The sequence below is a fragment of the Oncorhynchus mykiss genome, chromosome 26 (genome assembly GCF_013265735.2).
Source record: "Oncorhynchus mykiss isolate Arlee chromosome 26, USDA_OmykA_1.1, whole genome shotgun sequence".
NCBI lineage: Eukaryota > Metazoa > Chordata > Actinopteri > Salmoniformes > Salmonidae > Oncorhynchus > Oncorhynchus mykiss.
In genome coordinates this window covers 37,304,618-37,315,030 of record NC_048590.1, presented here as the reverse complement: position 1 = coordinate 37,315,030, position 10,413 = coordinate 37,304,618, and the positions used below count along the sequence as shown (strand labels likewise).

Here is a 10,413-nt window from a genome sequence, read left to right as displayed (position 1 = left end):
ATGGAACCAAATAACAATGGGATTGATGGAATATCTCCAGGGGATACCTGTTCGTGAGTAACCCTTTTCATGTGTCTTCAGGTTGGTCCTCTGTCTTCAGGTTATCCCCGAGGAGCTGAGGAGGAGGAGAGGACGTGTTTGTGTTGGACCTGGCTCAGCATATCCTGAGAATAAGCCAAGGAATGACCTCAAGTAAATGTTTGGCTGTAGACATGGCAAAACCCTGAATTAGTCTACCTTTGGATTAGGGACAGACCGAGTAAAAATAAACATAAACCTACATAGCAATGTAGCTTTGAATCAGCTTGGTGACTGTACCACATTGGCATATTATGTTCTCTCTGAGTGGCAGGTCAATCAGCCTGACCATCCTTTTTCACAGTTATTCAGCATAAGAGAATGTAGGCCTATATTAAGAAGGGTAAGAATTTATTACAGTATTACAGTTTAGTCCATGGGTGGAGCAGATATTATCATTGCCATTATAATTTAATAACGTGGGTTATATTTTGGTCATGAGATCAAGTTATGAGGTCAAGTGTCAAGCCTACATTTTAATCCATCACAAACATTACTCAAAAGAAGGACAGATTATAGATATACATACAAATACCCCATATGACAATCATGACAAGCATTACTCTATTCAGTGAGAATAATCCCTAAATTGATTGAGCATCCTCCTATGTACCAGAGGGTCCTTCCTGATAAGGATCTAGTTCTCTTTAGCCCCTCCCACTCTGTCCTCTCTCTCTCTCTCTTTCTTTACTCTCCTCCCGCTGTCACTCCTGACTTGGCATGGCAGCATGAAGGCTAGCTTGCATTTTAATTCGGCCCTGAAGTTACTTATTTCATTATCGATCATCCGTAATGCTGAATCAATGTTCATCTTGTTATGTGGACCATATCCGTGTAATACAGTGATAGCGCGGCCCACAGTTACTCACTCCTTTTACAAAGTGACTTTACCGTAAAATCAATGCCTTGTGTTACTGATACCGGGGAAACTGCAGCAGGATGGATAGTGAGTGGGCAGCCAGTAGGTAACCGGAGAAAAACACACCTGCAGATGCAACGTTTTATAGGCTAAAAGGCAGGCACTCACATCACATAGTGCTAGTGCGGCGTCCAGTTGTATCACCTAATGCGCGTTGCAAATTTCTGTTATTGGATATGATAATAGTTTGTAAGAATGGTGTCTATGAATGTTTGAAAGCTATTGTGGCAGGATTGATATTGATATTTATAGAATGAAAGTCTAGGCTACTGTCTGAAAAATCATACAATGTCAGATATGGAATGCACACCGATTGACGTTGGTGCAGAAGCTCTATTGCTCCTGTTATTGTAGTGTTGCAGTAGCTTATAGACCTAAAAGTGTAATAGTGGGTTTGATAGATTTAAAAACATAATATAAACAAAAACAAAAACAATTAGCCTACTAATAGGCTACTCTTATGCGTTCTACTAATGTTAATAATATTGCAATAACATGATAACAATAGGCTACTTTGCGCACTTTACCCGATAAATTATATATAGGCCACAGAATTGTGGTGGTATGTGGGGGTTATATCATATTTTCATATCTGTGAATTTGAAACCACAATCCTGCAGAACTGCCAGAATTTCGCTGAGGACATGTGTTGGTAAATAACGACGAAATAAAGTGACCTGGAACGGCTAATAAAACAAGTCTGAACCCCTCAGGACCGACCGCAGAATATTTACCAAAACAAAGCAGCAAGGAGAGGAGAGGAGAGAAAGAGTGCACCGAGACCGAGCAGGCCATTTGACACCGGGAGCTCTGACCTTACCAATCAATTACTGCCCGTGGCTGGCGGCAGCTCTACAATTTACTCCCAAATTCACTCTTTATAGGCTCGTTTCTGAAGCTGACTCTTCTCCCCATCTCTGATGAGGCAGGCGAAAGAAACTCCCGATAGATATTAGTGCAGACGTGAACAGTGAGCGGTCGACTCGATCTGACTGCTGTTAAGTAATGCAAGTCTATTTGGGATAGCATGCCATGTAGGCCTAGTGCATATAGAAGAGGTTCCAACCTGATTTTGGGTACAACTGGAATATATAGGCTTGTTTGCTTATTTACTAACCTTTAAAGGCGTAATTATTCATAATAATTGACTGTTTGGCAGGGGGTCATAATGGACATTGTGTGGTTTGTAGTCTATATATTAAAAAATCTAAACAACATGCTGGCCAAGGCCCATAATCGTTTTCTTGAGTTGTTTTGCTAATTATAAATGGTGAACATGGGCGATCTGATTGAACCCAAAACTAAAACTAAAACGTAGCAGTAACAGTCACACTTGGATATCAAAACAGTTTCAGGATACAGGATTCAGGATTCAGGAAACTTAAAGGTCTATGTAAAGCACATGTTAACTAGTTATATATAAAGCACATGTTAACTAGTTATATATAAATCACATGTTAACTAGTTATATATAAATCACATGTTAACTATTTATATATAAATCACATGTTAACTAGTTATATATAAATCACATGTTAACTAGTTATATATAAATCACATGTTAACTATTTATATATAAATCACATGTTAACTAGTTAAATATAAATCACATGTTAACTAGTTATATATAAATCACATGTTAACTAGTTATATATAAATCACATGTTAACTAGTTATATATAAATCACATGTTAACTAGTTATATATAAATCACATGTTAACTAGTTATATATAAATCACATGTTAACTAGTTATATATAAATCACATGTTAACTAGTTATATATAAATCACATGTTAACTAGTTATATATAAATCACATGTTAACTAGTTATATATAAATCACATGTTAACTAGTTATATATAAATCACATGTTAACTAGTTATATATAAATCACATGTTAACTGTGCTAATTTATTTTATTTGATGTTATAAAACAGTTTAATAAGTTGCAGTCCAATGACTATTAATTTGTTTCAAATTGTGAATAAGGATTGCACTGTTAAAATTCCTTACTTTTGCGCTAATGCAAATCGAAGTTATCTATTTAATATGCATGGTTGGATTAGTGTAACGTAATTAAAATAATAGTATTTAAATTATCCCAACAGTAGAAAAAAAAGTACTTTAAATGTATTTTAAAAGTACTCTTGCTTTCGGTAACTACAATTAATTTCTTAAACTATTTCATTGCTTGGATTATGTCCCTCTGCTCTTTAGACACCGCGAGATTTATTGCTCTTTTATTTCTTTAATGGGACAAGAACATATTTTCAGATAAAGCAAGTGGTACAGTTTTAACTCCACTACTCTGAACCAAGCCAACCTCCCAGTCTCAGCAATGTTTGGATATTTCCAAACAACTCAACTCTTAAAAAAAACACCAAGAAGTTAAGGCCTTATAATAGCATGCGAAGTTGTTATTGATTGTGCTCGTGTTCAGTGAACTTGTAACATGTGTCATTGTAGCTTCACACAGTGAAGGCCTATCATCATTGTGGGGTAGAACACGTTCTACATTATTCAAGATTTAGGCTAAATTACCAACATTGCTTTTCTTGACCATAAATCGGTATGGAAATATTTGGAAATCAATTTGGTCCCATATATAATCTTTACAACAGTTCGCCCTCATACCCTAATGAAACTTAAGATGCAAAAAAAAAAAAGTTGTCTAAACAAACTCTGCAAGCTGCTGGGTTTTACTAACGTCTCCCTCAAAAGGAATAACAACGTAAACCCTTTTTTGTCAAGGCAAAGCAAAATGCGATATGGACCTCTCTTTCTGTGTGTCTCTGTCTCTCTCTCCCTCTCACTGACACGCACACACATACGCACACACACGTACGCACACACACACACACACACACACTTCACTTCACCATCCCCCTCTTCCACCAACAGCCCAAAACATCAAGGGTCATTAATTGTGTTTTCTTTTCAAATCCTTTGTCACCGCAATTAACCGATTATGATCAGAAGGCTCCTTTAAATGGATTCCATGTGTGATAAGAAATGTATTACTTGTTTTCTGTCGCCTAGGAGTTATGGAAAAGATTCAAATGAGTCATTTGAATAGCCTCTGTTTGAAGGCTTTGATCTCGCCTCTTTCTGGAGCTTCATATCATCATTTGCGATGTGTTGCTGGCGTCTTGTGTGTTGCATAAGGAACCACGCTTGAGCGATAGATCCGTGTATATTTGCTGTTGAAAATGATGTGAAATTGTGTCATCTGCATAATTACCCTCAAGTAAAAAACAGCCCTCGAGTCACTCTCCTGTGATTGTCCTTTTTTTGCATGACCGAAACATTAGCATTAATGGGTTATATAGAATAGAGACATGTATAAATATATTTTTTAAATAATAAAAATAGGCCTAGATTATTATTATTATTGCTATTATTGCTATTATTATTATTATTAGTGATGATGATGATGGTGATTATTGTTATTGTTACTATTATTATTATTCCTAGTAGTAGTAGTAGTAGTAGTAGTAGTGGTAATAGTAATAGTAGTAGTAGTAATAGTGGTGGTGTGGCTGCCCCAGTGTTTGGTGCATTTGATTCATATAGCCATCGTGTGTATGTTATAGAGTCAAGCGGAGAGGGCAGGTTATGGGACGCTATATGGTGTGGAGTGGAGGTAAGAGAGAGCTGAGAGTCTTAATGGTTTATGGCTATGCCAGTTTCCCGGGTCGTTGTGAAAGTGTTAAGTTAGTGCATATGTGTTTGATTGGGGTTATAAATCAGACGGAGTCCTAGGGGCCCCGACAGGTCCCGGGGATGAGACACGTGTCCATCCAAACGCGGAGCGCCTCCGAGGGGACACTAAATGGCAGATATGTCGTTCACACTCACACTTCCAACCACCTGCTTTTATATTATAACACAAAGAAAACACGAAAGTTGGCCATTCCAATATTCAGCATTTCCATACACGTGTGACACTTGACACACATCTTACACTAACTTCTTCACCTATTTTAGTTGAACTCATTCAACTAACACATTCCTCCCTCAATCTGAAGGCAAATATCAATGTTAAGTTTCTCAGCTCAGCTGTAATGTCTGGGCCCTCCGTTCTCTCTGCTGCAGGTTGTGTGTGTGTCTGAGTGTTATTGACTGCTATGTAGTGATTACCATGCCGGTTGGATGGCATCAGCCACTCGCTGTAATTAATAACCTCATAATCCAGGTTCGGTTGGGTGTCAAGATGCCAGCACGTTAAAGGGGAACACGGAGGTTCTGCACTGAGTTCATGGAAACAAGGCGTAGCCTTATAGTCTATATGAGAAATTATAGCTGCTATTATCCCTCCCAGACAATGATATCAGCTCCAAAAGAAGATTAAAGGTTTAAACAAGTAGGCCTACATAGACATAGACCTAGTTCTTGGAAACCGGATCTCATCATCAAAACTAAACTGAGATTGATGAGATTTAATATCGCTGTCAATATTGCTCTGAGATTTATCATATTCAAATAAACTGCAACAGCAATGCATAAGTCACCACTGTAGTTGTTTTGCAAACGATGAACAGACATATGATGGTACAAAGACGGGGATGTAATACGATTAGGGATGTTTCCTACATATTTTTATATATTGATTCATGGAATTTCAATTCTGACTCCCTTGCTTTGTTTTAATCCGAATTATTTACAATAAAAACATGGTTTTGTCAAATTCATCAAGGGGATTTCTTAAAGGTAGCCCAATCTTTATGAGCGATAGTCTTGTAAAGATTATATTTTTCCTGGAAGGGAAGTCTTGGTACATACATACAAAATTACATTTTATAAGATTGTTTTTAACTGGCCTAACCTGTTTACAAATAGCCATGGCTTTCCGTGCAGCATGAATCAAATCTGTGAATATTAAATAAATTAAACCACTTGCAACTATTATTATTACTAATATTATTAGGCTATTATTATTATTATTGTTATTATTATTATCCTCATCATTATCGTTATTTTATGACACTCTTATTATTTACATCAACATTATTTGTATTGTTGTTGTTCATGTAAAATATTTATTTACCTCAATATTTTAGTTTCCAGTCTATCACTTTAAATGTATATCCACCACAATACGCAACGTGTTAATTACTTATCGTTGCCATTGTTGACGCTAACACTTTCCATTCATTAACAGCGCAGGCGGTAATCACCCATGCAGCTTTTCATTTCTTGACAACTTTCTCTCTGAAGTCAAATGGTTACATGCTAACTGTTTGATGTCCCAAATTAAAAGAGTGATTTGAGTCCGATCCGCTTGCCAATTGTTAGAAGCGTCCGTAACGGTGTAAAACGGTGTAAGAAAACACAACTTGACCATAGACTTCTAGCATTCGTGAGTCAAAATCACTCGATACGGGCAAACAACATACATTTCTTAGGTCTTTCTTTCCAGTGGACATGAGTCGTGGCTGCACATACGTGAGACACATGCATTAGAAGAAAACTGGAGACACTAGGCTTATGTGAAGTTAATCACTCAACAACACTGAAATATTTACTATTTGTGCAAATGACCACAAATTGTGAATTAACACTAAAATGGGGTAGGGCTCAGGCGAACAAATAACAAATTAAATGATTGGCGAGCCATCAAATGAGATTTGAAAACCATTCAAATAAGAGATCGCGACGTCAGTGCACTTATCCAGGGGAAATACAGGAGAGAGAGAGAGGCGCGCGGCAGAGCGAGAGTGTGTGTAGGGGGTGAGATTTGAGAAATGGGAGGGGCTTCTAAACGACTAGAAATGTCAATCAGAGCAAAGAGTCGCAATAATCTAAGGCAATCTGTAAGGACCTGACCTTAGTCCATCCAGATCAATAGGGAAGTGAAGGAGGAAGGCGCAATCGGATCGTTTACACTGGCTGTTTTTTGAGGAAATATAGACTTCCCTTACACTTTGTTGTACTCACTGTAAAGTGGATATCGCAGTACGCACCGCGAGGGCGATTCCCTGCTTTTTGTGATTGCAGCAGACTTTTTTCTACGACCATGTCTTTTCCGCAGCTGGGATACCAGTACATCCGACCGATATACCCACCGGAGCGCCAGGGTATCAGCAATGCCCGAGCCGGGACGGAGTTGAGCCCGTCCGGGGCACTCTCAAACGTTCTCTCAACTATGTATGGATCACCTTTCGCCGCAGCAGCACAGGGCTATGGAGCATTTCTGCCCTATTCAAACGATATATCAATTTTCAATCAATTGGTGAGTGCCTTTGTTTATTTATGCCTCTGGTTTCCTTCATTTGCTTTCTCCCCCATCCAGACTAAAAAAGAGACGTTACGTTATTGAGACAATGATCCATTCAGGACTAAACAAGAAGACTCGTTGGTCAACTTTGTTATTGACTCCTTTTTTTGGAAATAGTTATAGTAGCACTATAACTGAAATGTCAGTCGAAAACCTATGTTTAGACCAATAGAAAATAAAGAAAACAGCTGAAATCAAACGCTATATATTAAGTGTGTATACTGGCATCTTGAAATACAATTAAATGTTTTGCAAATGGTAGGGAAGTGTTATAAATCAAATAGTTTTCTCGCGAACGGAAATGGTGCGTAACAAATAAAAATGTGTAACTTTTGCATATGGTAATGCTTTTGTTAGTCGTAAACGCAGAAATCACAGGTCCTATGTAAAGAAAGATAAATGTGGTGATAGTGGCTTTATATTGCATATATATTGCATATATTAGCCTATATGATTTGGTCTTACTTAACATAAAGCAGAACTTAATTTAGCAAACTTTATTAATCTATCATAATATCTCACACATCCCATTGGGTCTCTGCTCTTTGTCTTTTAGGGTGCTCAGTATGAGTTGAAAGACAGTCCAGGCGTACAAGGACACCCAGGATTTGCCCACCATCACCCAGCGTTTTACCCATATGGCCAGTATCAGTTTGGTGACCCGTCCAGACCCAAAAATGCGACCAGGGAGAGCACGAGTACACTGAAGGCCTGGCTAAGCGAGCATCGTAAGAACCCCTACCCCACCAAGGGGGAGAAGATCATGCTGGCCATCATCACCAAAATGACCCTCACCCAAGTTTCCACCTGGTTCGCCAATGCCAGGAGGAGGCTAAAGAAGGAGAACAAGATGACCTGGACTCCCCGGAGCCGCACAGACGAAGAGGGAAATGTTTACAACAGTGATCACGAGGAGGGAGAGGAAGGGGACAAGAGGGAGGATGAGGAAGAGATTGATTTAGAAAATATCGACACGGAAAATATCGAGAATAAGGACGACTTGGATGATCAGGATGACCTACACGCTGATTTAAAATTAGATGGTAGAAGCGACTCTGAGATTTCAGATGGCTATGAGGATTTACAAGGCCCCGATCAGAGATTTCTGAAGGCTGTAGTGAAGGAGGGCAAAGACATTCACGTGGACCGGGGCGAGCACTTCCACCACCACCATAACTCTTTTGAAATGAAAGCTTCACAACCGAATGTCGAACAACTTAAACTGAATCCGGTGTCCATCAACTCGCCCCCATCAGAAAATAACGCAGCCCCGGCCCAAAAGCCAAAGATTTGGTCTTTGGCGGAGACAGCAACAACCCCTGACAATCCCCGCAAATCTCCACAAATGAATTGCAGCAACACAGTTGGGCCCGCTGCCCAGACCATAATCAGCCCTCATCACAGACTCATCTCTTGTCCTGTTGGGAAAATCCAGAACTGGACAAACCGAGCTTTTTCTGCCCACCAGCTCGCATTACTGAACTCTAACCATTACCTTGGACTGGCGAACCAGGCTTCGGCTAACGGGCTCGCCCTCTACAGCAGGCAGCAACACACGCAGGACAAGAGTCATAGCTCAGACACAGCCGTCACAGGTACATGTCACCAACACTGAGGCTGGCGAGCCTGACTGTATAACAAACGGTTCATTATTACTCTATTTCAGACTTTACTTATCCCTCTTTAACGCATTAGCCTACTTAAATAGGCCTGTCTTGGACAGACATTTTGAGGCCGTAAAGATGATCATAAAAAGTGTGTTTCCATGCTGTCGTTTATGTGACAGAATAAGGTGGCTTTGAAGCTTTGAACTGGGGGAATACAGACAGAGGTGGTCGGAATAAAAGGCATTGGTTTTTAATGTTATTATCAGCTGGTTTATTGTGAGAATGGATTATTATTCATGTCCGAAAATGGTTTTTAAATTCAGCAGTTGGCCCCATATTTCTTTGTCACTTACCTACTTCAGTATTGTACGTGCTTGTATTTAACCCGTGACTGACGTGAAGATCCCCAGGCAGTAAAATAAAGTATAGACTAAATTCACTGCGACAGTGCTGTGCTCTAGTTAAAGACGGGGAAATGAATGCATTTTTTAAATGTATTTTATTGCCATTATTATTTCAGAGAGATCTAGTGCCTTGGAAGCAGAGAAAAAGTTGTTAAAAACAGCCTTTCACCCAGTTCATAGACGGTAAGAGACTGTCATCTTTATGTTATTTGGCTATATTATTTTTGATGCACATCCTATTTTATCGTTGACTACCACATTTACTCAAACTGCAGCCCTTGTGTTGTATTTGTAGGACATCGAATAGATGGATTCCTCCGTGCTTGTCTAATTTCGTTGAGGCCTCAAAATATATTTGCATATTTGTCATGCAAAACCCCCAGCTCAAATTTACCACATTGGTTTTATAACCGGCTCTCATTTTCCAAAAGCAATCTTCACTTCATATCACTTTACTTTTCAAGCAATTCATTACCTTGCAGTTGTGGGTTATTATTATTTTCCCTTTTCTGAGTGTATTTATTTTCTTGACCCGTGTGTTGCAGGCCTCAGAATCAACTCGAAGCAGCCATGGTCCTGTCAGCTCTCGCCTCCTCCTAGACTTTGACTTTTTCTCTTTATTTTTATGGTTTTATTTGAATCTGTTGTAAGGAATGTAAAATAAGAATAATACATCTGTGTGTACTTACCTTGTAAGCATGTCCTGTGTAAACCTGCTAATGTTATAATGTATGAACCAGTAGTCTGTGAGTTTTCTTTTTCTTTTTGTAAGTTCTGTGAGGATTTGATGTTCAAAATGTTTTGTATATAAAGTTAAGAAAATGTACATACTTGTGAACCAAATTGTACAAGAAAGTCTATATTTTGGCTAATAAATGAACTGCTGCAACTTTATTCAAATCGCTTGTGATTTTTGGGACGATGTTTGTCTGATGATTGTTTTGTGAAAGGAGAATTAGTTGTTGTGGGCGTTAGATGTTACGAATTAGATTTTGAAGTGGTGCACAATTGCAGTGCTTTGCTTTTTGCATGTGTGTGTATCTGTCTGCGTAGCCTACGGCGAATAGGCTTCATCATACTTGGTTGTGATAAGTAAATATTCTAGCAGGATTTGAGGCCTTTTCAT

General features: G+C 38.8%; 1 protein-coding gene across 2 annotated transcripts; it reads left to right on the top strand.

Moving 5' to 3' along the window:
* The first annotated feature begins 6,784 nt into the window (after positions 1–6,784).
* LOC110506744 (iroquois-class homeodomain protein irx-3) lies at positions 6,785–10,181 on the top strand. Of its 2 annotated transcripts, XM_021586585.2 has the most exons (4): positions 6,785–7,231; positions 7,833–8,871; positions 9,404–9,470; positions 9,833–10,181. In XM_021586585.2, the coding sequence occupies exons 1-4, from the start codon at positions 7,016–7,018 to the stop codon at positions 9,885–9,887; spliced, it is 1,377 nt and encodes a 458-aa protein (XP_021442260.1). In that variant the 5' UTR covers positions 6,785–7,015; the 3' UTR covers positions 9,888–10,181. The 2 variants fall into 2 exon arrangements, with proteins under 2 accessions (XP_021442260.1, XP_021442261.1); XM_021586586.2 differs by lacking the exon at positions 9,404–9,470.
* Positions 10,182–10,413: the final 232 nt, after the last annotated feature.

Excerpts from the sequence above, each read along its gene's own strand:
- LOC110506744 (XM_021586585.2), top strand. The coding sequence starts at position 7,016 with ATGTCTTTTCCGCAGCTGGGATACCAGTACATCCGACCGATATACCCA. Across the intron at positions 7,232-7,832 it reads TATCAATTTTCAATCAATTG|GGTGCTCAGTATGAGTTGAA; the intron begins GTGAGTGCCTTT and ends TTTGTCTTTTAG. Across the intron at positions 8,872-9,403 it reads CTCAGACACAGCCGTCACAG|AGAGATCTAGTGCCTTGGAA; the intron begins GTACATGTCACC and ends TTATTATTTCAG.